Below are 27,854 nucleotides of genomic sequence, written 5' to 3' on the forward strand. Positions count from 1 at the left end.
ATAGAGGATAACATTAAATGTAAGCTATAGTTGTAAATGTTTAACATTTCTAAAATATTTTTGCATTATTTAAAAATGAAGTCAAATGCCTCAAAATAAGCAGAAATATTTAGCTAACTCAATAGTTTGTTTGCCTCTGACAGAACTATTTTTAATGATCCTTTTTAAACTTCCGTGCTCTTTGTGGAACATTGTCAATCTTCCAAAAAAAAGTTAAATACTGCCTTCTGCGCTATAGAATATGCGTTTACTTAAGCTTCCTGGAAAAACATTCATATCATTCCAAGGGTGACTAAATGTTTTCCATCTTCATAGTTAGCATTCCAGACAGCTTTTCTTTTCCCTGAGTTCATTACATGAAAAATACCAGTTCCAAGTTCAGAAGTAGAGAATTTCCTTCCTGGTGTCCAAATTCCTAATGCAGCAACAAAATATTTTAGAACTACATTGCTTAGCTTTATCTTTTAATTAAACCTTTACAGAATAAATAGAAGTACGGCGTTTACAAAATCGTTAAGAGGTCAAAAAAGGGTTCTGGAAACCTTTCTTAGTAAAAATCTGAATATAGTAAATCACTGGAGAGAGATTAGTTGAACCCTGTTCTTTATTAAAAAGAAAGAGCCCATTCAGAATCTCAGTTTTTAATATGAAGGACAAAGCAAGTTTGCCATTTTCAAAAGGGATATATATCTTAAAACTACACTGCTGGATTCCAATCTCTACATCTGATTGCTTATAAGGTTGTAAGACCATATGAATGAGCTACATCTCAAGTCACAATTTGCTATGAATTTCCCTTAAGCATTCAAGCCAGAAATCAAAGTAACAAGTTATGGGCAATGAGAAAGATTAGTCAGGGAAGGAGTTCTAAGGCTAAAAAAATGTAAAATACTCATGATCTATCACTAGTCTTCCATATACTGGGTCACTGAATAGCTGCAATACAGCATTTCTGTCTGTAAGACTCAATCATGGTATTGAAAACTGAAATCTGTATTTTCTGAAGCCTAACAAAAGGAAAATGTGGGGGATAAGTTAGAAAAAGTCTTATGTTCACTTTCAGGATTGGTGAATACTTCCTAAGAGTTTTACAATGATGTTGTAAACAAGCCAATTTAGCCTTTACCTCTTATATCTAAGATTCAGAAAACCTACTACAGATAATCCTTGATTTACAGCAGCAATTGGGAAAGGAATTTCCATTGGTAAAAACTACATCACTTAATAATGGCAATCCCTGCAAGCCCGATTGCCATTGTCCAGAGTTGATAATGAGATGGGCAGTATATAAATTACACAAACACACAATCCCATGGTGTTTAGGTGAGGCAATTTCCTGCTGACTTCCCACAACCAAAGTCAGTGGGGAAGCCAGCGGGAAATTGAAAAGTGGTAAGTGGTTGCTGCTGGATGGAGAAGGATTTAAGGGGATGTAGGAGACGTGTGCAAGTAATTGGGGAGGGAGGGAGGTATTCAGGGGAGGGATGGGGATGGTGTGCAAGGGCAGTCAGGGACAATGTGTAGGGGGATACATGTATGGCACTGTGCAGATCTGGGAGGGTGTAGGACAGGGGTCCCCAAACTTGGCAGCTTTAAGACTTGTGGACTTCAACTCCCAGAATTCTCTGGGAGTTGGAAGTCCACAAGTCTTAAAGCTGCCAAGTTTGAAGACCTCTGGTATAGGACAGAAGGTACACAAGGCAGGGAAAGTTGTAAATGGTGATTATGCGATTGCAAGGCACTTGGTAACCAGTCATATGTGTGAACACTTTGCCAAGCACCTAGACTGTGATCACATGATTGCAGATGGTACTGAGATGGCTGACATTCTGAGGACCAGACATAATCAATCAGGACCGTTGTTAAGTTTGAATGATTTCTGAAGATATAGTCATAGCTTGAGTGCTATGAGTAAGGCAGAAGGAGGACAACCCTCAGTAAGGCTGATATCTGATCATATCTGACTGACCACATGACAATGTGATCTGATTTTTGTTTCTGGCCAGTGGTTGAGTGGTCTTGTTATAGGGGATATAGACATGGAACCCTTGTCATGGACTGACCACTCACTCCTTCGCCTAGATCTTCGAACCGCGACCCCTCGCCGCAGGGAGGCGGACCCAATTAGATGGATCCGCCCCAGGCGCCTGATGGATCCTGATAGGTTCCAGACGGAGCTTGGGCCATTTCCTGAGGATCTAGCACATGACTCGGCCGAGGACCTGGTAGCCGCCTGGGATCGGGCGGCTGGTGGGGCCTTGGACCGAGTTGTGCCTTTGCGGCCTCTGACCCGATGCCGATCCCGGGTGGCTCCTTGGTTTACTGAGGAGCTGAGGGAAATGAAGCGCCGGAAAAGACGCCTGGAGAGCGGTTGGAGGGCCAGTCTCGCTGAATCTGACCGAACACTGGTAAGGTCGCATATTAAGGCCTACCTAGTGGCGATAAAGACGGCAAAGTCTAACTACTTTTCCGCCTCTATTGCGTCATCAGGGAATCGTCCGGCCGCCCTGTTTAGGGTGACCCGCGCCCTGCTCCATCTGGGAGTGCGGGAGGATCCCTTAGAAGGCAGGGCGGAGGATTTCGGACAATACCTGTATGACAAAATCGCTCAGATCCGGGGGGATTTGGACTCTGACTGGGTAGATCAGGGCAGGGTGACGAGGAACAGTCTTGAGAATGTTATCTGGGAGGAGTTTGATGCTGTGACTCCCGATGATGTGGACAGGATTTTGGGGAGACTTAGTGCGGCCACATGTTTACTGGACCCGTGTCCCTCCTGGTTGGTACTGGCTTCCCGGGAGGTTACACGAGGCTGGCTCCAGGGCGTCATTAATGCTTCCTTGAGTGAGGGTCACTTCCCCGCTGCCCTGAAAGAGGCGGTGGTGAGGCCTCTCCTCAAGAAGCCGTCCCTGGATCCAGCAATATTGGCTAACTATCGTCCTGTCTCCAACCTTCGCTTCATTGCGAAGGTTGTTGAGAGTGTGGTCGCGCAACAGTTTCCACAATTCCTGGAGGAAACATCCTATCTAGATCCGTTCCAGTCGGGTTTCAGGTCTGGGCACAGCACGGAAACGGCATTGGTCGCGTTGGTTGATGATCTCTGGAGGGCTCGGGACAGGGGTTATTCCTCTGTTCTGGTCCTATTAGATCTCTCAGCGGCTTTTGATACCATCGACCATGGTATCATGCTGCACCGGCTGGAAGAGTTGGGGGTGGGAGGCACCGTGTTACGGTGGTTCTCCTCCTTTCTCTCCGACCGGTCGCAGTTTGTGTTGGCAGGGGGGCAGAGGTCGACCTCGAGGCCTCTCATTTGTGGAGTGCCGCAGGGATCGGTCCTCTCGCCCCTTCTGTTCAACATTTATGTGAAGCCACTGGGCGAGATCATCCGTGGCTTTGGGATGAGATACCACCAGTACGCTGATGACACCCAGCTGTACATCTCCACCCCAGGCCACCCCAACGATGCCCTTGAAGTGATGTCCCAGTGCCTGGAGGCTGTGTGGATCTGGATGGGGAGGAACAGGCTCAGGCTCAACCCTTCCAAGACTGAGTGGCTGTGGCTCCCGGCATCCCGATATAGTCAGTTGACTCCATCAATGACTATTGGGGGCGGGTCTTTGGCCCCCACTGAAAGGGCTCGCAATCTGGGAGTCCTCCTGGATAGGCAGCTGTCTTTGGAGGAACATCTGACGGCTGTTACCAGGGGGACCTTTTATCAGGTTCGCCTGATTCGCCAGTTGCGGCCCTTTCTTGATCGGGATTCCTTGTGCACAGTCACTCACGCCCTCGTCACCTCTTGCCTTGACTACTGTAACGCTCTCTACATGGGGCTCCCCTTGAAGAGCACCCGGAGGCTCCAGCTGGTCCAGAATGCAGCAGCACGGGTAGTGATGGGAGCAACATGGCGCTCCCATGTAACACCGCTCCTGCGCGAGCTGCACTGGCTCCCGGTGGTCTTCCGGGTGCGCTTCAAGGTGTTGGTTATCACCTTTAAAGCGCTCCATGGCATAGGGCCTAGCTATCTCCGAGACCGCCTGCTGCTACCGATGACCTCCCATCGACCCGTGCGCTCCCACAGAGAGGGCCTCCTCAGGGTGCCATCAGCCAAACAATGTAGGCTGGTGGCCCCCAGGGGGAGGGCTTTCTCTGTGGGGGCTCCCACCCTCTGGAATCAGTTGCCCCCGGAGATAAGAAGAATCCAGGACCTCAATGCCTTCCGTCGTTCCCTGAAAACCTATCTTTTTCATCAAGCCGGGTTGGCTTAAGAAGAAATTTTTAAAATTTTAAAATTCTTTTAATTAGTCTGCGATTCTTAATTTTTTGGGCCAAATTTTATATATATTTTTAAATGTTTTAATATTTGTATTCTATGTTTTTTATCTTGGCTGTACACCGCCCTGAGTCCTCAGGGAGAAGGGCGGTATATAAATTCGAAATTAAATTAAATTAAATTAAATTAAATTAAATTAAATTAAATTAAATTAATGTATTATCATCACCCATTCCATGAAAGCTGTAGATCCAAGTGAAAAAAGTTTGAATAATAAAATTAAAGTGGGTCTGAAACTCTACCAAGTGAGAGAGAAAAAAAGACTATATCGTGAAAACTGGCACAAACAAATGCTCAAATTAATTACAGATGTGTAGATTTTTCAAAGAATGTCATGTCTCCCCCTTTGTTTTGCAGATGATATGGCAGCAGCCTGTATTATCTAATGTCTAATGCAGTCATACAAAACCTTACTCTGCTTCAAAATGAGTTCTATTCATTGCAGTTCAAGCTGATGGCACAAGTTTTTCTGTTCTTAGATAAGGGAAGGGCTTTTGTTATGTTTTTAAAAATAGGAACACTATAATCAAAGCTATCCACCCTTCCCCACAAAAAAGATAGGTAATTAATTTTTTTCATGTCTGACCTTCACACATTGGGCAACATTCTCCTGGAACCTTTACAGGATTCAAGCAACTTTGTCCACAGGCTGTGGCCACACAATGGGACTCTCCATTGATGCACTGGCAGAAAGTACAATCATCTTCCCTCCAGCGGTCACCATGTGCTTGAATCTGACTATTAGCATAACATCCTGCAGGGTTGCTAATTGGAGAAATGGAATCTGAAAGCAAAAGAACCAACCAACAAACAAAAAAGCCCTACAATTAAACAAAGCTTAAATAGTTTAATTCGCTTACAATGATTAATGAATATTCCATGTTGATAACAATGGGTTGACGTTCTCAGAATTCATTAAGTCAAGATCAGAATTTATATACTGCAAGGCCACATTGTTATTGATGCAACTGCAAGGCTGTATACAGGTAGTTGCCGACTTACAACAGTTCGTTTAGTGACCATTCAAAATTAGAATGGCACTGAAAACAACTTCAGTGCTGTTTATGACCGTTCTTCACATTTACAACCATTGCAGCATCTCCATGGTCACAATGTCAAAATTCAGACGTTTGGAACTGATTCATATTTATGACGGTTGCAGTACCCTGGAGTCATGTGATCACCTTTTGTGACCTTCTGACAAAGCAAAGTCAATGGGGAAGCCAGATTCACTTAACAACTGTGACACTAACTTAAGAACTGCAGTGTTTCACATAACAACTGGGGCAAGAAAGGTCGTAAAATGGGGCAAAATTCACTCAATAAATGTCTCAATTGTGCTCAATTGTGGTCGTAGGTTGACGACTACCTGTACTTTAAAACTGTCAAAAAACCCTGAATGTTATGACAATTATTAGTAGTATCTAATGTGATGTAGTCTATTTTCATAAGAAAATAACAGAAATATACTTTTATAGGAAATATTTGTGAGCAATGGAGATTATATCAAATTACAATTAGCCTTGCATTATTAATCAGAGTTGACAATAATGGCAATAGTGCATATACAATTGTATATAAATGTATTAAATATATAAATAACCAAACTCATTTAAGTTGGACCAATGTCAATTTTCTTTCATATCACCTTTTAACTATTGCTATAAAATATTATATTTAACTTTTAAGGTTCGTCAATTCCTGAAGCCAAGCAACAAAAAAAAAATTACCTTCGCATACTGGACAGCACTCTCCTTCTGGTACATAATATCTATCACAGTGTAGCTCGCCACATTGTGCGGAGAAACAAATAGATACACCACCCTGGCATTGACAAAACCGGCAAGTGTCCATTCGGAACATGTCTCCATCATTATATTCCACGCTATTAAATATACACGCTGGCTTCACTTCTAAAAATAGCAAACAGGGAAAAGATATTTTTCATGGAGATGTTGCACAACATTAAATTAGCTGGTCTTAATTCAGACAAGAATCAGTACTTTTGTTAAACTGGGTTTTTGGTTTCAGAGATTCTGGGGTATTTTTCATTTACATATATAATGATATATTCAATTCTTTCTCAGAGCATGCTTCATTGTATATAAAAAAGATTTTATGGCACTTGTAGTGCTCGTAAAGGAATGGGTGATCAATAATAATTAATCTATGAATTTTGATATGCTTTTTTTTTTCAAGAAGGGAAAATTTTATTGAAAAATCTACCACATGCTGTATTTACACATCAGAGTATGCCATAAAGTACAGTACGCATATTACAATAACATATCCTGTCAAGCCTAAATCAAACAACTATTATCACAAAAATATTTCCAACTGGCCAGGAAACAGAAATGCAACAGGTACCACATTCCTTGCCTTCTTCATTAATAGTTAATAGTTGGAAGTAGACATTCAGTGTAATTGACTAACCTTCCCTACTTCTATGTTCTATAATGAAAGGTGGGGGTAATGGAAATCTGTGCCATTATTTCCCCAAATTTAGCTTGATGACAGAATTTAAATTTGAGTAGGGGGGAATATACAAGAGTGGCCTGAAGAGTTCAGCTGTTAAACTCGAGCAGGTTTGAGGATCTCAAGAAAGGTCAGCTAACTGTAACTTATTTATTTTTATTGTATTTTTGCTCTTAGGATTTCTTTGTCTCAGGTGCAGAACACGGTTCTCTTTGGATGATGACTATTACTTTTATATTTTTATACAATGAGACTGGGAACTGATCTTACAAGTTGTAACATTATTAGACTCATAATTTCTAAGTGAACATGAACACCTTGCCTTCATATCAAATGCAGCATAAAATCCTTAATTGTGCAAATAATTTTTTTTCTTGAAGGGTCATAAAGACAAGATATACAAATATAGTTGCAGGAAAAATGTCAAAATATTTATTTATTTTATTTATTTACAAATATTTATATGCCGCCTTTCTCCCGAAGGACTCAGGGCGGTGAACCACAATATGGTAACATAGTACCTATTGTTTCCCACAATTTAAAGACAGAAAGCTAAGAATACATGCAACAGTTGCCTGCGGTCCCAGCATTACAATACCCATTTTTTACCATTTCATAAATACTGGTTGTAATCCAATAAGAGGCTCTGATATTATACAAACTTTACAAATAAATGAATGATCAAAAAAGAATAAAGTATTTAGTAGTATCAGAAGACAATGGAAAATGCACAGCTTGAGCTTGTTATACCATCAGTTTGCTTTCTTAGATTAGTACTGCAATTTTTTTAAAAAAACATTCCTATTAGTACTAGTTACAGCAAAAAATAGGAAAAGAAATTTAAATAAACTTGCTATTTACAGGTATTACATCTGGTCTATAATCAAATATCATATCATAACTACTTAAATGGAATTACTACTAATTAATAGTAGTATCCTGAACTATAATTGCTTTCTTTACTATCATCATTATACCAAGAAATTACAAAAATACTTCTGGGGCAGCTTTAAAAGAGTCAGACAAAAGACACTGCATCAGTTCATCTATCGCTATCTACTTTTTTGTATAGTTATATTAATGCTTATGTGCTTTGAAAAAATTATTCAGCATTTTGAATAATATTTTTAATATTGGATAATTTAAAAATAATCAGTGTAGTATACTTTAATTTCTTGTCTTCTGAAGTCTTATACTCAAGACAGCCTTGATTATAGTATACAATATATTATTGTATAAAAATAAGAAATTGATGTTGTAATGTGATTATTTTCTACTGTGCTAAAAAGAGCTGGAAGCCAATGCTTTCTTTTTCTATTTCCCTTTCTCCTCCACAATTTCTCATTTTTCCTTTCCCCTCCCCTAATTTCTCACTATTTTAATTTTCCTTTGTATTTTATATTCCAATAAACTAATAATTTTTTTGATACAGATTTAAAAAAAGACAGCTTTGAGATGGTTAGTAGCATAATGCTTTTGAAAATGTAAGATTTTTCAGTTTATAATCTAGAACTTTCATATCAAATTTATATTCGCATACTAATTGCTTTCATAAATTTTATTTGCATCTAATGAATGTTATTTATAACTGATGAAGTGATTTTAAATTACTTTTAAAATTTAAATATCTTTTATGGATTTAAAGATATTCAGTATTAATACTTGTACAGTTTATAATTTCATTGAGGATGACCATGATGATGTGCCTTCAAGTCACAGTCTTGTGGTTTCTAGCCTGGTGCCTTAACTACTAAACCAAACTGACTCTATAATTTCATTAATATTGGAATAATTTTCTTTGCCCAGGATTACTGATAAATTACCATAAATCCAATTTTACTTGGTTACACCATACTATACTGACATAAAGGATGAGCATTTGCAAAAACATCCTGAGTCTTAATAGTAATTTTGCACAGTTACTCCATTTTGCCGATAATAAATTCTATTAGAATGTGATGTCACTATTTCTACTTATTCATATTATCATTTTAATTAATTTCACAATAAATTATTTTCCCTACAGCAAGAGGCACTAAGTGGGAATGTTGGGAGGCTTTCATAAGCATATGTTTTCATTTCTGATAAGCCCACTTTGGAATGGTTATTCAGATGGTCCTTGTTACCGACTGCCTCATTCAGCAACCATTCAAAGTTATGCTGGTGTAAAAAAAAAAAAGAATGGTGACTAATCTTTGCATTCAAGACCACTACAATGTCCCATGGTCACAAGACCGCTATTTCTTTGCTTTGCAACTAGCTGGCACAAACAGTTAAATAGAGAAGGTGGGAATAAAATCACCAGTTACAGCCATGTGATGTTTCACTTAATGACTGAATACAAAGTGAGGCTTTAAGCCTGTTGTGATTATGTGATTTTCCACATAACTATTTGGCACTTAGCAACAGAACTGCCGTTCTCTAATCAGTGGCAAATCAGAAAGTATGTGGGCATGTACATCCGAATATATTTGCATATATGTGCGTATAAGTATGTATGTACAAACAGAAACACAGGTATAAAAACAAAGACAAAACAAATTAAGATTTCTGCTCTCTTTAGCTACAGTGGAGTAGAATGCATTACATGGAACTCTTTAGCTAAAGCTGAAAAATGTCAATTTATCTTTAAGTTGGTGCTTTGTGGTTTGAAGATACATTTATATTTTTTTAGCCACTTTGATAAATACATATTAAGTGATTACTGACATCTGCTAAGATAAAACTTGTCTGAAGTACTGTTTAATATTTTAAAATGATCTCTTCCTAAGAAAGAGACAGAGGTTATGTCTCCTGCCTCAGGAAGCATTCCAGAAGCTTTAACCAGAGTGTACAGGAAACAATTCCAGAGAAAGATCTGTATCAGTAGTTGCAAGATCTGACTCATGTCACAACACAAAAACACAAGTCTTTTAGTTAAAACTTTTTGTTCCCCACACCCTTCCCTGTGGCTTATTTTTTTAGCTGAAACTATGGGCAGCATACTTTTTCAAAACTCCAACTATATGTGTCAGCATGCTCCTCAGAAAACACTATTTGAGTTTATAAGCAAACTATGAGTCCATGAGTTCATATGAAGTAAAGAAATAAACATACAGTAATGCAAATTAACCTATGTACAAAAGGTTAACTTTTTTAACCTATGTACAAAAGATTTGCAACATAAATTTTATGAGAGGAAAATGGACCTATTACATTTTTAAACATAATTTTTTACTTGTTTGCTGCATAGTAAGGAAGATATCAATGTTATTCATATACTAGTATCTCAAAATGTTTAGTCCAAATACACTGTCAACATAACATACCATTGACACATTCAAAGACATCACAGCACTTGCCAGGTGTTCCGTCTCCACGTGACACTATTTGGGGGATGAAGCCTGGCTCGCATTTTGGAACACCACATAAACCTGAGAGACATTCGCACCTGAAACCGAAGCATTGAAAGCTCCATAAATAAGTGAAGCAACACATGGGATGGAAAAAACAAACGGAAAAAAGCAAATTGTGAAAGCCAAATGGTTTTCCTCTGTTACATAATAAAAGGACAAGATGACTGTTATCAACACAACACAATTTAAAAAAATAATGTTCAAAGGACAATGTTCAACTTTTATCTGAAGACTGGTGTTCCAAGTCCCATTGTAGCTGGGGGAGGTCTAAATGTGTTAAAAAGTCACTAATGTTTTCAAATACCGTATTTTTCGGAATATAAGATGCAATTTCCACCCCAAATAAGTGGGTAGAAATGTCTGTGTGTCTTATACAGCGAATGTTGCTGAAGCCCCGCCCACCTGCCGGCTCCCACCCTTCGGCCTCTGCCTCCCAGCAACTTGCTCCTTGCAGCTAACAGCAAACAGTCTGGTCAGCTTCAGCACAGCCTGATTTAGCACGAGCAGCTGATTGGCGGTTGGATCTGCCTCCTAGAATACCGCCTATCAACTGTTCCAGGCTGTGGGGATCGCCACTGCCACCTATCTCTGCCTCCACGCACCCCATTTTTTGCCTCCACGCTCCCCATTTTTGGACCATTCCAGGCGGCAGGGATCGCCGCCTATCCCTGCCGCCTGGAACGGGCCGAAAATGGGTGCACGGAGGATAAAAATGGGCGACTACATAGCAATCCTCGCAGCCTGGAACAGCTGATAGGCGGTATTCCGGGAGGCAGATCCAACCGCCAATCAGGTGCTTGTGCTAAATCAGGCTGTGCTGAAGCTGACCAGTCAGTTTAGTACCACTAGCAGGTTCTAGGTTTAAAGGATATGAAATGCATAATAAGGTAGGAGAGGTAATCAAGTTATCTATGCCTCCTACTATTGCCAATTACATCATCAACATACCTATCAAATTTCCCTATCATTTATACTTTAAATTGCTTAAGGCTGTTTAGCATGGGAAATTGCATAGATTTGAAAGCTTCTATACTCCCAGACATTTTCTGGATAGTTTCTTTTTTCAATGTAACGTATTTGTATAACTAACCTTAAACTGTCAAGATTTAATCTACTAATAAGAAATATTTAGGGCCAGAGTTCTGATTACAGATAGCCAAGTAGCATTAGAAAGAAAGAACATATGTCAGTGTTTACTTAAATATTTACAAATGCCTTTTCAAATTCTTTAATTTAGCAGAATGAAAAATCCTAAACAAATATAGAAAAGACAAACTTGTATTGTCTAAAACTAAAGGTGAGGATTAAAGTGACCATTTTTTTTAAATACAGGGGGAGGCCATTTATCAATGGAAGTGGATTAACCTCTTTTTCCTCTTATATTTAATAAGGAAATTCATATTTGCCATTCTAATAATTTGTAATTAATTTAAGCTTGATGACGGGGCAAGATTAACTTAAATTCTTGAAATCTTTCCGGTCAAAAAGACATCTAAGTGGCCAGAACTATTAGGAAATGCGGTTAAAATGATTGTGCTGAGGACAAACCTAATCCAATGCAATAATGCTCACAATTATGACTAAATATGCAGTATCCTGCCTGCTGAGCCTCGAACCTCATCAATCAGCATTTCAGAGCAATATTGTCACAAATACAATACTATTTAGAGCTCTGTCAGCACAAAGTGTGTTTATACTTGAAGTCCAGCTAGCACATCCACAGCAACTTAGCAATTTCATTAGAATGACTGAAATGGCTTTGTGAATTAAACTCTGCGACTTTGGAGCATGTGACATTGTGAGACACATAGAAAAGGATAAGATTTGTGTTGAGATACTGTTGCTATCAACCTGACTTCCCCTTCTTCCAACTCCCAGATACCACTGTGCTCCACAGTATTCTATTATAATGATATGGAGGATTTTCTTCATGTTTTCTGCCAAGAATCTAAGAATTATAGTTCTAGTTATTTTCTTATACACAGATAAAAATCCAATCTCTATTTCATGAGCCTTACTACATGGCATACAGTATATCAGCCTGGTGGGATAGCCTGTTTCCCCCTTACAATTGGTTTCTGCTTGCTCCCTTTATGAGCAAAAGAAAGATCTAATTTCATTATTTGCCAAAAAATGGATTATCAATATTCCCATTTAAAAATATCCACAATAATACTGTGCAGATTGTGTTCGTTACCGTATTTTTTGGAGTACAAGACACACCTTTTTCCCCCTAAAAGAGGGTGAAAATTTGGGTACATCTTATACACTGAATGTAGCCCCGCCCAGCCTCTGAAACGGAGGTTTCAGAAGCTGAAAAAAAAAGCCTCTGAAACAGAAGTTTCAGAAGCTGAAAAAAGCCTTTTAAAGGGAGATTTCAGAGGCTGAAAAAAAAGCAAGGTGCAGAGCTCGCAACCAAGGAACCTGTTGCTAAAGTTCACCTCTGAGAACGGCTGATTGGGGGTATTCCGGGAAGCCATTCACCCACCAATCAGCTTTTTTCTTATTTTCCTCCCCAAAAACTAAGGCGCGTCTTATACTCCGGTGCATTTTATAATCCAAAAAATACTGGTGTCTTATAAAGTTCTACATCATCATCAAAACTTTGTTTCCAGACATTCTTGCTCAACCTTTATCATATAAAAGTCCTACCAACATTGTCAGCTGAGATTAAACAAATGTATTTTTGAAACAGTGATATTAAACTTCTGGAAACCTTAAAAACAGAGAGGAATGGCTGATCAGCCTCTATATTTTTCAGTATTATTCATTATTATTTTTGACTATTATAGTATTTCACTGGCTCTTTGAAGGCATTGACTGCACTCTTTCTTCAATAATAGTAAACTCAGAATTTCTTTTGTAAAATGGAATCTTGATTATAACTGCTGTGGGAACATTGAGAATCACAGCAGTAACTAATGAAATAGTCAAGTGAACAACAATTTGTCCAACAAAATCTCAATATTTAGATATTGAGTAAGTGAGAAAATGTATCAATAATACAGTTTAGATTAAATAAACTATAGGTAGGAACAGATATAACATGTTCTATGGTTAATTGAACAATAACATTGTAGACCAGAGGTCTTCAAACTTGGCAGATTTAAGACTTGTGGACTTCAGCATAGCTGGCTGGAGAATTCTGGGAGTTGAAGTCCACAAGTCTTAAACCTGTCAAGTTTGAAGACCTCTGTTGTAGACAAAAATAGAAGAATAGTAATAATTAACTGTCCCATCTCCAGACATTTCTGGAGTCGGTGTTTTGGGAAACAAAAGACAGCAACTTAAATTAGAATTATTCAAACTAAAGCTGATCCTAAAGTATAGCTTACTATACAAGGTTTTCTTCAGTGGGGCTGAAATGTGCCATCAAGAGCAAGTCTATTTATACTGATCTAATGAAATACGTTACTTCAAAAAGTATGATAAATGATCTAGCACTTTTTATCCACATTTCATATCAAATTTTTAATGCTCTTTTCATGTTATTTAAAAGTTTACAGAAAAAGAACACAACTAGATTTATGAAATTCATGGAATGATTAATTAAGCTATCCTTCAAGCAGATATCTAATTCCAGTCTTTAGAATATTACAAATCTTAAGGAGCTGTTGTGGTGCAGTGGTTAGAATGCAGTATTGTAGGCTAATTCTGTCAACTGCCAGCAGTTCGATTCGCACTGGCTCAAAAGTGACTCAGCATTCCATCCTTCCAAGTCGACAAAATGAGGTCCCAGATTTATGGGCGCAATATGCTGATTCCATAAACCGCTTAGAGAGGGCTGTAAAGCTCTGTGAAGCGGTATATAAGACTAAGTGCTATTGCTATTGCTATTGCTAAATAGAAGCAACTGCATAAATTACTGAATTCTGAAATAAAGGCACATCAGATGTTTTTTAAAAGAAACTCACCAAGGTGAAATATACCTTATTTTATATAACCTTGCATTACTTAATAATTTTTGCAAACACGTTTCTCAATGATGAACCCAGGTTGAAGTTTTGAAATCATTTAGATGAATGAAACAAGACTAATAAATTGTGATGAACTCAGAGCTCTGTTAATACCTGTGGATTCTTTAAGTATGCACAGGTACGTGCTGACAAAGTCTTTATCTTGACTACATGGACAGAAGCAGGGGTAGAGGATTATTGTACAGTAGAAGCCAGTCTTACATTTTTTTCCCCTAGAGAAAATGTACTAGCAAAACTCACTTAAGAATACTCTATGAGTCTATAACAGGGCTAAAGTCAGGAAGAATATTGGGACAATCATACATTTCAGAGATCAGTTTCTAGACAGTTTTAAGATTCCTGGTTATCTTTTCCCCCCACAAATGGTTAAAGTGGTGCCTCAATAATCTGTCACACAAAGAGGACAATATTTTTAAAGTGAAATGCTATATTTGAGTAATATAATGCATCACATGTTATATTTTACAGCTGTTAATCTAAAAAAACCATATACAGTTCCTTGCATATAGGATTTGTTGCAAATAAATCTTGGTACTAAGATAACCCAACATAATACTTCAAAGATTGTAGGGTAACCTGAAGTATCAAACTTGACACCATAAAGTCTATTTATACATGCCACAAAAAAATTCATATTAAAGCTGTATTTTTGTTTTTTCAAAATAAATTTTCCTCAAAACCCAGGACTGAAAGAAAGCTATTCCAGAGCTGACAGTCATTAACACTTCAGAGAATGATTATTCAGTCCAGAAAATCCTCCATTTTAAACCCAATATTCTTTATTAAATAACATTAGCTAACGTAGTAACTTAATAATCAGTATTTACTGATTATATATACTTGACTTTTTCTGTCACAAGTTTAGCCTCAGTATATATATTGACTGTGACACTATGACATCAGATATAACAAACCTTGTGGGAAGAGTGCAGCATCCATCAGCTGTCAGCCTGACTTGAGTTTCATAGCTATCCAAGGGACAGGCAACTTGTTGGACTGGAGGGCATTCCACTGTACTACAGTCGACACTGAACACTGGTGGGAAACAATTAAGGTAAGGAAAAGAATGAAATAATCTCTTTTTAGGAAGCATAATGGTAAAGTACAACTATTTCTTTTACTGATATGTCATTTGAACTCTGCTGCTGGAGAAGACTTTTAATAATATCACATATAGCCAAATAAATTGTTGAACAAATCAAGCCAGAGTTCTTGTTCAAGGTATTTAAATATTATATAGCTTCATCTATATTATTCTGGACCCATTGTGTGGAGATATATTTCCCTTGAAGTCCATAATGCTCGGAACAGTTAAAAAGAAGAAAAGGATAACAAGCAGTATGTTGGATAAATTCTATGAGGACACCAATGACTGCATCATTAAGATATCTAAGAGTCCAAGTGGAGAAAATCTATCCATATATTTGCTAAAGGATGACACCAACCTGATGAGATTTTAATCAATCACATCACTGTATAAACATTAAGTAATACACATAATATTTTAAAATCAGTTGCTGAATTATTATAAATGTAAAGAGTAGGGCTGTGAGAAGTTTTATTTAGTTTTTTTTTATTCATGGCTAATACAATTGAATTGTCAAACTCAATTATTTTCAAATTAACTGCCTTTGAATAGATCTGCATAGTTGAATTATGTCAGGTCAATAATCTGAATTGGACTGATGATTTGTATCAGATCAGAGCCAACCCATGCATCCCTAAAAATCAGTCATTTATGTCAATCATATTTGTTGTAATGCAGGTGCTAAATGATGCATGGTTTTGGGTTCCTATTATCCGTGCTGGAAGATCTACACAAGTTTGTTAAGCTTGCTTGGGAACATGTCCAACAGAATTGTAATTGAAAATATATAATAGGTAATGATGAGCAAAATTTGGGAAGTGCAGAGAAGCTTTATATCAAGCAAGGGATGTGCAGACTAGATTTAGTGGGTGTATGAATGTATGAAAGAAAGCTTATTGTACATTTGTTTTGGGAAGTTAATATGATGAAGTTAATAGGCTAGAATAATGGGATGTTTTGCACAAATATTATGCCTTGTTGCTGAATATGTTAAAAGCACTATATAATGAAAATAAAGAATGTGTGAGAATAAATGAAATAGTTCAGTGAGCAGGGAGAAGATTAAGGATGTGAGATGTTTCCTTTCACTGTTAAATCTATTTATGGATAAAGGGAAAACCTAGGATGACACTAGAGAAGTGCTAGTTGGGACCATGAATGTGCCTATACATTTGAATGCAGATAATACTGTATTGTTGGCTGACAAGCTTAACAATTTGCAGAAAGCATTAGAAAGGTTGAATGAATATGAAAGTTAATGAATAAAAGATGAAGATGCTTTGAAAAGGGAACAGAGTTAACAACTGGAAATATTATATAAATTGGAAAAAAATCAGAGCAAGTAAATGAATTTGTGCAACTTGATAGAACATTTACTAATAGCAATACAGATAGAAAAATTTTAAGATGTACAAATGCTGGTGGAACAACACTGCATTGGGTGTTAAAGGATCTGCTGCAAGGAATGAGTGCTGCTAAAAATGGGAACATGCTTCTTCTTTCTTGTTATATGAAAACATGAGCTAGGTAGGGGAAAAAAACCTAAAAGTAAATTGTATGAAAGAGAAAGAAATGTGTAGTAAAACAATGGGTCATGAACAAATGCATGATGACTAATAGTGGACAGGACACAAAACAAAATGGACAGTACAAAATAAACATGTTTACAGAGAGAAAGAATGTCAATTCATGTGATGGAATATGATTGTGCCCATTATTAGCACAAGTGCTAATATTCTGATTCTGAATTCCAAGCAACATAAAATATATACCTAGCAAAATCCTGGAATTATATACGTACTGTTCAAGGCTGGTGAGGACAGAATAAGTGGTTCCTAAGGTAGAGTTGTCTATTGTGCCTTGGCTACCAAAGGCCTTCATGCTATTCAATTGTTCATTAATTTGGAAGTTCAAGATGGAGAAGTTTAGATGCAGCTCCAGAGAACAAATATATATGTTTCTGACTTCTTTACACTGCAGTAGGTAAGCAATTATTATATTTGAAGTTTCATTCTTGTCTGCAGTAAATGTTCTAATCTAGTCAAGCTGGGTCTGGGAATCTTCTGGCAAGTTTAGCCAAGAACAAATTGTGTTTGGAGATCTGAGATTTATTGCTGAGCTTGGGCATGATATATCAACAAATATCCGTGGTTCTGAGAACTTTCCATCTTTTGATCTGGATGGGGTTGCACTGCCCCAGATAGAACCTGTGATGGGGTTGCACTGCCCCAGAAAGAACAATTTGAGGAGATTCACTGTTCATACAAAAAATGGTAGCTATAGCCCAGTGGTGGGTTGTCCCCAGTTCGGACCAGTTCTATAGAACCAGTAGTAAAACTGGTGGGAGGCTCTGCCCACTGACCTGGGTATCATCAGAAGTGATCTGCGCATGGCGTGCAAGTACGATGCGAATCGGTAGTAAAGGTAAGTAGAACCCACCCCTGCTATAGCCAGAGAGTTTTAGACAGCTTTGTGTTGTGTGCCAATTGCACCTGTTCCTGGACTGTGACGCTCACAATCACTCATGCCTTAGTCACTTCTCGACTGGACTACTGTAATAGTCTACATCGGGCTGCCTTTGAAAAGTATTTGGAAATTTCAGCTGACGTAAAGTGCAGTAGCACAGACAGTAATGGGCGCTGGTCATTTGGCGTATGTTATTATTATGGTTCGTCATATAATCAGCCAGATGGCTTGAGACTTATGGGTTACTTATGGAACCATCTCGATGGTATTTTTCTTTCTTATTAGATCTGGTAAGAGAGGCATGCACAGGGGCCCTTTTGTGAGGGAATGTCAGGAAGAGAGCCTTTTCTATCATGGTGCCTACCCTCTAGAACAGTGATGGCTAGCCTTTTCCAGACCGAATGACGAAAGTGTGTGGGCGCGCGAATGTGTGCATGCGCCCGAATTCTCAAAATGCAATGCATGTGGTCCCCTGCATGTGCCCCACCCCCACATATGCACGAGTGCCCCCCCCACATGCACCCCACCCTCCATGCATGCGCACGCATCCCCTGCATGTGCCCCACCTCTATGCATGCAGTCCCCCGCACACCCCATGCCCTCTGCGCATGTGCGACAGAGACCCAAAGACGAGCTGGCCAGAGGGAGGCGGATGCACAGCAGAGCTGAACTGGGGCAATGGCTCATGTGCCATCAGAGAGGGTGCTGCATGCCATCTCTGGCACGCATGCCATAGGTTCACTATCACGACTCTAGAACATTATCTCCTTAATATCATATTTCCACTGATCCTAATTTGTTAAATTTATATCCTGCCTTACGTAGGAGTTCAAGGTGGCATTCACTGCACTCCCCCTTCCTATTGTTCCCAGAACGAAAACTCCGTGGAATAGGCTGAACCAAAAGAGAGTGATTGTGGACATGTGGAGATTCTTCCAAACGGAATTCTTTAACTGTTTCATATCTATAGACAAAATCTTGCAAAACTGAGTCCTCTACTATCTGAATCTACCATATATTCCACAACTATTAGGGAGGGAATATACCCCTTCCTTCCTGGGAATCCACCTCTTCACTACATTCCATCACAGTGACTGAGCCAGTCACCTAATGAGCCCCTGTGGCTGAAATGGACTTGATTTTCCTCAATGACAACTTGTAGTGTTAATCGGCTCAGTAGCTAAGATGTTGAGCTTGTTGATCAGAAAGGTCGGCAGTTCGGCAGTTTGAATCCCTAGTATAGGTCTCCTGCATGAGCAGGGGGTTGGACTAGATGATCTCCAAGGTCCCTTCCAATTCTGTTACTGTTACATCATAGTGACTCACTTTTTCTCAGTTTTTTTGTGTTTTCAAAATATTTGATTTCAATGATTATATTTTATTTAGTTAAAGGGCCAGAATGTAAGCATTCTGTGATTACACCTATGATATATTTTCAAACAGTTAAGAATACTTCTCAGACTATAAATATTATCATAATCTAGCCATATACAATTTTCAGACTGTATTTTCTATTATACAGATAAGGGTGATAAAACAATAAAGTCATTACACTGTGTGGCTGTGTTTAGAACAAAGTCCTCTCATCAGTTTTTCTGGGCCTTCATCGTTTAGCAAGAGCATTGGGAATCCCTCTGTAACTTTAACACAAAGCTAGAATAGGTAGCTGGATCCTTTTTTCAGTTTGCTAACTCATCGATGCAGATTGCCTTAAAAATGATTTCAAAGCCAATTACAATCATACTCACTGCAGACTGTCTCTTTTTTCGAACCAACAAAAGATAAAAAGACCATCTGACTACCTCATGAATTTATATGCCACCACACAGGTTAATAGTCTGCTGCCTCATCTGATCTTCCAATATGGTCCCCTCCCCACCTTTTTGAGGATCTTTTCAAAGACTGAACAAATCGGACATAGTCAAACTGACATAGTTCAGGCCAGCCATATTTGAAGTATTTGCCTCATTTTATTGATGGGAACTTTATTATTAGAGTTTTTGTGTTTTAAGCAACAACGTTATACGGAAATGTTGGCCTAGGAGTCTTTTGTTTCAGTAGTGGGAACAGACACCTATTAAATTATATATAAGCTTTGACAAAACTGACCAGGATAGGACAGAAAAGAAGAGTATACCTTACCTGGTTTACATTCATAGAAATCACAGCATTCCCCTGGCTTTCCTGATGCTTTGGAAACCAATATATTCAAATATCCGGGTTGGCAGACCTTCCTCAAACATCCTGCAGGATTGCAGACACAGCGGCTTGGAAGAGGGCAGCATTCTCCAGGGGGAGCATAGCCTTCAATCAGAATTGAGTCCTCTGGGCAGCGTGGAGAAAACTGCACTTCACAACGGGCTTTGGAGCAGTCTGGTTTTTCTTCTGAAAGCAAGACAGGAAGAGCACGTCAGGAAGACATTACCTGATATCTGAAGCTTCAGAGTGTTGAAAAGCTATGCACACATATTTTAAAGTTTTTTTTTAACAATGCCACCTACCCAGCCAGCTTACATTGCAGTACTGGTTCTTGAAGAACAGGAAAATTCATAAAGAAGATGGTTGTACAAGGGATATTTCTAATAACATAATATCCATGAAAATGAGGTGTGCATATTTCCCTTAAAGATGCATGCTTGCTTGCTTAATTTTTTTCTTACAATAGATATCCTGAACCAAAAATTCATGAGACAAAATAATCACTTGTAGTCCTTACAGAGATGAAGACAATGATCACACAGAACACTAAAAAAGTTTGGTTGCCTTAGGGACAGAAGCCTAGCCATGTCTGCACATATTTGGACTATTTGTCTATTTCTTAGTGAAGACTACATTATTCCTAATCATCTTTTTGAAGAAAAAATAATTTCCCAGGTGGATTATAGGTGAGAGTTATTTGAATTGCAACCATTTACTACACGTTAGGCTCCTTTCAAAGAGTGATGGCACAAGGCTTACTGTGAACTGAGTCAGGTTTCTCAGCAATGTGGGTCTCAGCCAATGGAAGAGATTAAGGAGTATTTTAAGGAATACTACTTTTCATTTTAGCAGAAGTTCATTAAACAGCTACTATTTCAAACAATAATACAAAATATTTTTTTATTTTTTATTATTTATTTGTATCTGGCCTTTATTTTTAGAAATAACTCAAAGCAGCAAACTTATCCAACACAAGTTCCTCCTCCTATTTTCCTCACAACATGCTATGTGGTGTATTGGCTAAGAAAGAGTGATTGGCCTAAAGTCACCCAACTGGCTTTCATGGTAAGGCAGGAGTAGAACTTACTTCTTTCTAGCTTGGTTCCTTAACCATCAGACCAAACTGTCTCAAAAATACTAACAAAACCAGCAATAAAAACTGAGGCAGGCTAAATAACCTGTTAAAATCAAGTAGATAATGCAATTTTTCATATGCAAACAGGTACAATAACTTTTTGTCACATTCCAGAAGATCATATAATCATTTTAAGTTAACGGGTTAAATAGGCTTGAGCAATGGCAGCAGAGTGAAAGAAATTATGCTGCTTATTTGAGCATAAAAGTTGTTAAAATTTTAATTCCCCTTTTTTGGGAAGCTATTAATTTTCCTTTGTTTCACATTGCACTCTCCATCTTAAAACAAAATACTTAAAGCCGATTAGGAGTAAATAACCACTTTCTGTTACAGTAGTCTTGGATTAACATAAAGAGGTATCCACAGATTCAGTCATGAGAAATTTTCCTACTACCATTTCCACATTCACAGGATTTGAAAAATCAAAGGTTCACAGCAAGGACAAATAGCTAGTGAGATAAGCCAGGGCAGTATAACAGTTGAATAGTCTGATTCAGATCTTGTTCTAACATTTCTCCCATTGATACAAAATGGCTTACATTATCTGCCTGTCTATCATCTATCTATTGCCCTCTCAGGGCATTCTGCGATCAAGAATAATCAATAAACAGCAGCTTATTACATCTGACTGCAAGAATCCAGAAGACCCCGCTGCTGACATTTAATATAGGCCACATATGGTATTAGGAGTAGTTAATAATTGCAATTTCCCCTTTTCCATACAAAGTATGCAGTGTTTTAAAATCTACTTGAAAACAAAAGCTTTTCTTATGCGTAGTGATTGTTGTTAATAAAACATATTTTGTAAAAAGGTATGCAAATAATGCTCATATAATTAGCAGCACTGGATGTTATCACAGCTTGCAGCACACTCCTTCATAACTCTCAGAAACTTCAAATAAGTTTATCTTGCATTATCTTGGTTTTCTGTTTTCACTTTTGTCAATTCACATGATAGATGCAGCTATTCTCTTTTTTTAAACCTACTCACCCCACTCAACGTTTTACTAGCTTAAGCCCACTCGTGCAATGTCTACCACTGTCATCCTTGCTAGAACAAAATCTACAAGAGAAGGGCTGGACCTTCTTTGGAACTGGGGAGGAGGTGAATCCTAGTCATTTTAAATTTTGAAAAAGTATAATGATTACAATATTTAATTTTTTTTAAATAACTCAATACATTAATAAACCCATTACTGTATAAACAATATTAAAATGTATCAATGCCTCCTTGTAGAATAGTTAGGAGTAATTAGTGGGGCAGTCTATCCTTGCTTATTTCAGTTGTCCAGTGCTGAACCATTAAAATTATTTCAGATGCAGTCAAGACAAATGGAGAGGCAAAGACGTGAGCGTAAGTCAAAATTCTGACCACAGAGCCAAACATCAGTTACTGGTTGAGAAATAAGTTTCTGTCCTACCCTTCCTTCTACTGCCACCATCTGCAGCTCATAGGTATCTGAGCAAAAATTTAGTAAATTTAGTAAACATTAGTTTGGAAAAAATCCTGCATTGGCTGGAAAAATCCTGCAACGTTTTAATGGGGCATAATGCTTAGGATTTTAGCGAAGTGTTCATGCATTCTGAGGGTAATTATTTCCAATTAATTTTGCATGACAACCTCAAAATGTTTATTTAATGCAGCAACAATTTCACAATTACAAACGTTCTTTAACAACGTTTAATTGGAAATGTTATAAGGATCTGTTTACTTGTTATTGTTTAATGACTTAACTATAATTTCTTATGAAGGGTAGTCTGATTATGATTTTGTTCCCTATTTTCACTCTGCATTAGTGTTAAGTGCTATCTTAGGAAGGGAATAGACTAGAGTGAACTATAAAATCCGCTGATTACATATTGTCCTGATTTTTCCCCTATCTGATTTAGCTAATTATTTTTCTTTGTTTGTTAAAAGTGTTCAAGTCTCACTGCATTTTAGAGGTTTCCATGTTATCAGGCTACCTGAATGAGGACATGGCTGTAAATCTGCAACCTCCTACTTTACAAGGCTTAACTAGTTTTGAACTTTGCATAAATCTCTCAGATACTTGACCCAGTGTGGCTAGATAAAATCTTTAAAGCTACTGAACTGGTTAGTCCTATGTCTGTATGGCAGGCAACCACTGTATCTTCGTCCTACCTATCCCATGTTTCAAAGGTCTCATTGCCCTGCCCCTTATAGTTTTGTAGGCATGTAGCAGCTGCCTTAAGAATCTTTCTCTTTCCACTTGTCTCTCACAAATGCTACTCTCCTGTCTGCAATTTGGAGATTATTATAGCTCTTATAAATTGCTTCTAATCTTGCAGAAAGAAACCATCACCTCCTTCTCCATCAAAAGTCTAGCTTTCTTTAAACTATCTTTACTGCATTTTCAGTGATTTTTACTGTTAATGATATGGAGGTTATAAGGCCGTGATGGGGAACCTATGGCACGTGTGCCAGAGGTGGCACACAGCACCCTCTCTGTGGGCAAGCATGCTGTTGCCAGCTGCTCTTCTGGTTTCTGGCATGCACATGTGCACCGGCCAGCTGGTGTTTGTGGGTGCCAGAGCGCCAGAAAATGGCCTGAAAAATGCCCAAAAAACAGGCAGCTTTTTGGGGTGTTTTTTGGCAATTTTTCAGGCCAAAAATGGCCTGGAAAACAGCCTGAAAAATGGCCTGAAAAACGGCCAAAAACTAGGCATGCACGCACTGGCCAGCTGGTCTTCGGGTTTCCGGCACTCCGGCACGCGCGCATGAACATGCATACACGTGCGTTCCAGTTTGGGCACTGGTGCCGAAAAGGTTCGCCATCACTGTTCTAAGGTATTCCTCAAGGAGCAAAAAATAGTCCATGACTTGCTGACCTTTTTGTTATATGGTATGGGCTGCCTTCATTGAAAGAATAAAATAATAAAAATAAAGAAAAACCCAGTAGTACCATGAAAGTAAAAACCAATCAAACAACAAACAGGACAAAAAAGAATTGAAACAATGATCAGAAATGCTTTATCCAGTGCTAGTCTTTCAGAAACAGTGTCAAGGAACAAGAAAAGATGAAGATATAATACAAATGAAATGAAAATTGGGACATCATCCACCGGAAAGTTAAGCTAAAATATCCATGGACAGAAAAAAGAAGGGAGGAAAACATGATTAAAAAAAAAAACACTTTTCAGCCTGAGAGCAATACATAGCCCATAGGGCTGCTCTTTCTGGATTACCATTTTTCATATTTTTCTTCTCCCCTAACTTTTGAGGGTATTCTTATTGCATAGTACAAAAAAGAAAAACAAAAAAAATGTTTATTCGTATCTGGAGCATACCTAAATTAAGAGCTAGTTCATATGCACAAAGAATCCAACTGGTCTGGAATGAGCAATGAAAAATAAAAATTACAAATCCCAACAACTTATCACAATGGACAATTTATATCAATAAAGATTATTGGGAAATAATAAACAATGAGTGTATCACCAACAAAATGATTGGAAGGTTATATGCAAATATATCAAATATTTTAGAAAAGCTATAATGGTACTTAACATTTACTAATTCAAGTTATGTTTACAGTAAAATATAATTTGCTTACCCTAACTCTGAAATCTAAACCTTTGACCAAGCTTGACACGCTAGTTAATGTACAATGTGCTAGAATTGCCAATATGATAGATGTTCAATGATTTCATATTACATTTTATTACCTGGAACACTTTTGTTTTATCATAGTGTTTATGAAATAAAATGTTTATTAAAGCACTGTATAGCATTCACAGCATTTTATATGCATATTTTAAATATGCATACAAGTAGTCCTTGATTTACCACTCCAATTTGGACTGGAATTTCTCTCATAGTCAGGGAGGTTGTAAAGAGAGTAATCACATGACTGTACCTGATTTTGACTATTTTTACCATGGTTGAAAAGCGAATCCAGTTTCCCCAAATGGATTTTTTTCTTTTGCCAGAAACCAGCAAAAAATCCCACAAATTGCAATCATGTGAGTGCAGGATACTGCAAATGGTCATAAATATGAGTTGGTTGCCAACTGCCTGAATTGTGATTACAGAACTATCTGGTGGTGGGTGGGGCAAGGGCCTTACGTGCAAGTACAGGTTGTAAAGTACTTTTTTCCAGGGCCATTGTGACTTTGAATTGAATGGTTTAAATGAGTGGTCATATATCAAGGATTACCTGTAATAACAGGCAATATTTATCAGGGCTGTGCTAAATCCTTTGGAGAAAGTGCTTTGGAATGGAATGCATTTCTTAAAAGCAAAGGGGCTGTGCATATACTGTGACAGCTGGGAGCAATTTGCAAAACTGCACCAGCCTGGGAAAAAAAGCATGGCTGCTTTAATAATCAAAAGGGAAGCTTCCTCTACACTCCTTTGTTCTGAAGCACCTCTTTTGAAGAATTTCCACAGCTCTAATAGTTACTAAATTGTGCATTATATTGTGATGAAAACATGGTTTCATGTTTTCTAAAATCTTACATCCCTTTTATATTGTTAAAATCTAATACAAAACACCTTTCTTCCACTTGGAGGTCAACTACAGCTGTCACTGAAATTGATGCCAAACAATAGAAGTACTGTACAGTAACACAAGGGCAGGAAGGAAATATTAAAAGGATTAGAGATAAACAAGAAAAATGATTATCCAGCTGAAGCAGGCAGGCAGACAGGCATGCAAAATACTCAAAAGGATTTTTAGGATATCAAAAGGATAGTTAATTCGATTTTAAAGAGAGATTACATTAGATACACATTGTATATCATCACTCATAAGTGAACTGATAGAAGTAGAAACTACACCAAGCTTTTATGTAATTGTCAAATCATATCTGGACTCTTTTTTTTTATCATATCTGGACTCTTGTGTTCAAAAGAGATTTATTTTAGCTTTTAAGAAAGAAGATAAAAAGATTTTAGACAACAATGAATTTGCCAAACTGGAAAATAAATATGAACAAAGTAACCTCCATATTCAGTAATATATTAAGATGACATCATGAGTATGCACGCATAGGGTTTGCAAACATTCCAGACTTCTTAATTTGCAAGCATTCCAGATTTCCTGAAAACCTGGCTCCGACTGCTTTGAACTGCCCCAGGGCTTTTCTTCTTGAGAGCAATATGAGGTAGCCAATATGGAGCTATATTTACAGATTCTATTAATTCAGGGCCAATTAATCCAGCTCATTTGGCTTCAACTTTTCCATACTTGAAAAAACAATGCTTAAATTTATATTCTGCCTTGTTTCCCCCCTCAAATAATGTCTTACAAGGATGGAGTAATCCCAACTGACCACTCAACAAGTGGAATGGCTGAAATTGAATTTCAAACCTTCCCAGAGCTAGTCCCACAATTAACCATGGGTTGATCTAATCATTAAATTAGCATTCTAATTTAAGCCCCTGGAAACTATTGACAAGACAAAGAGGGTGAAAGAGATTGTTGGAGAGGCTGGGAAAATAAAGGAAGAGAGAACAGACATAACAAGACCAGACATAGAAGACAGGTCCACAGAAGATTTATCTTACAAATGGAAATTCAGCCCGCGCAGTGGGGAAAATATTTCAAATTATTCAAAGAGACTATACCTTAAAAAAAAACAACTCATTATAAGTAAGATTTGAAAATTTCTAAAATTTGTAGCCAGATTTGTCAATCTGATTAAAAAGGCACATTGAGTTCAAATTCTTGCTCAATTATGAGAATCAATAGTTCAATTTGTCCTACCTGCAAATTCCTCTTAGCCTATGGTGTAATTTTTTTCAGCTCCACTGTTTGCTGTACAGGTAACCAACTCCCTCTGAACTTGAACCTGCATTGTTTTCTCTATACAGAGGCACACGCTTCAGAGATGCAAACCTTTCTTTTACAATGAGGTGTTGAAAGAGTCCTTATTTAATTCACAGGACATCATTGATAGGTCTGCTTTTTCTGATATTGTTTCCTGAAAAATTTCAAGTGTCACAAGTGCAGCAACAAACATATCCAGGAGTTCAAGTTGACTAGAAGCAAGTCAAGAGCCCCTATCAGCCCAGTACTTTTCTTCCTTGGTTTCTCTTCTGTTTGATCTGAACCCCATGTATTGCTTCAGTCACCAATTTGACTCCTTTTGTGAAGAAAGCTTAAAACTTTAAAGTGTTGCTAATTTACCCATCTCAATAGAGAAAAAATGATTTCTTCCCTATATGACTCCTAAAGTTTGTACTGTCCTGACAGTTTTCCATTCTCCAGCCTCTGGTTTCCCTTTAATTCCATTCTAAATTAGGTTTTGGTAGCAGAGGTAATTTCCGATTTATACTTTTATTTATGCATGCAACAACACTTAAAATGTTCTGATACCTATGTATGAATTGTTGAAGATAAAATTAAAATTCATGGGGAAGATCAGCTGATGATTTGAACTTCTTGGAAAAAAATCATTAATTTACAAAGATTATCATATAGATGGTAGATTCTCAACTGTACCAAAGAATCTAATTATGGCAGGAGTGAGAATTCCTTACTCTTTACCTTGTATATTTTCCATTCTTCAAAGAACATCCATAATCTTCCTTCCCAGAAGCACCATAGTTATTCTAGTAATTTTTGAGGATCCTATTAAAAACGAATATTTTTCCTTACAACACTATACAGGTACTCCTCATTAACCATAATTGGAATCAGCAATTCCACTGCCGAGTGATGCATTTGTAAAGTGAAATGTCATGTGACTGCACCTGACTTATGACATCAATTTGTCAGTTGTGTCTGTGGTGGTTAAGTAAATTACTGTGATTTAAGTATGATGC

At 37.8% G+C, this 27,854-nt stretch overlaps 1 protein-coding gene across 1 annotated transcript in view; it reads right to left on the minus strand.

The window, feature by feature from the left end:
* The window catches only part of CRIM1 (cysteine rich transmembrane BMP regulator 1), a 143,057-nt gene that overhangs the window by 38,009 nt on the left and 77,194 nt on the right, over positions 1 to 27,854 (minus strand). Inside the window, exons 3-7 of the mRNA XM_070950339.1 lie at positions 19,873 to 20,115; positions 15,092 to 15,212; positions 10,114 to 10,235; positions 6,061 to 6,243; positions 4,917 to 5,114 (exon numbers count right to left, since the gene is read on the minus strand). Of these exons, the coding sequence (XP_070806440.1) occupies positions 4,917 to 5,114; positions 6,061 to 6,243; positions 10,114 to 10,235; positions 15,092 to 15,212; positions 19,873 to 20,115 (867 nt within the window). The remainder of the gene's footprint in view (positions 1 to 4,916; positions 5,115 to 6,060; positions 6,244 to 10,113; positions 10,236 to 15,091; positions 15,213 to 19,872; positions 20,116 to 27,854) is intronic.

The sequence above is a fragment of the Pituophis catenifer genome, unplaced genomic scaffold (genome assembly GCF_029215685.1).
Source record: "Pituophis catenifer annectens isolate HBS135680 unplaced genomic scaffold, rPitCat1.0.hap2 SCAF_1, whole genome shotgun sequence".
NCBI lineage: Eukaryota > Metazoa > Chordata > Lepidosauria > Squamata > Colubridae > Pituophis > Pituophis catenifer.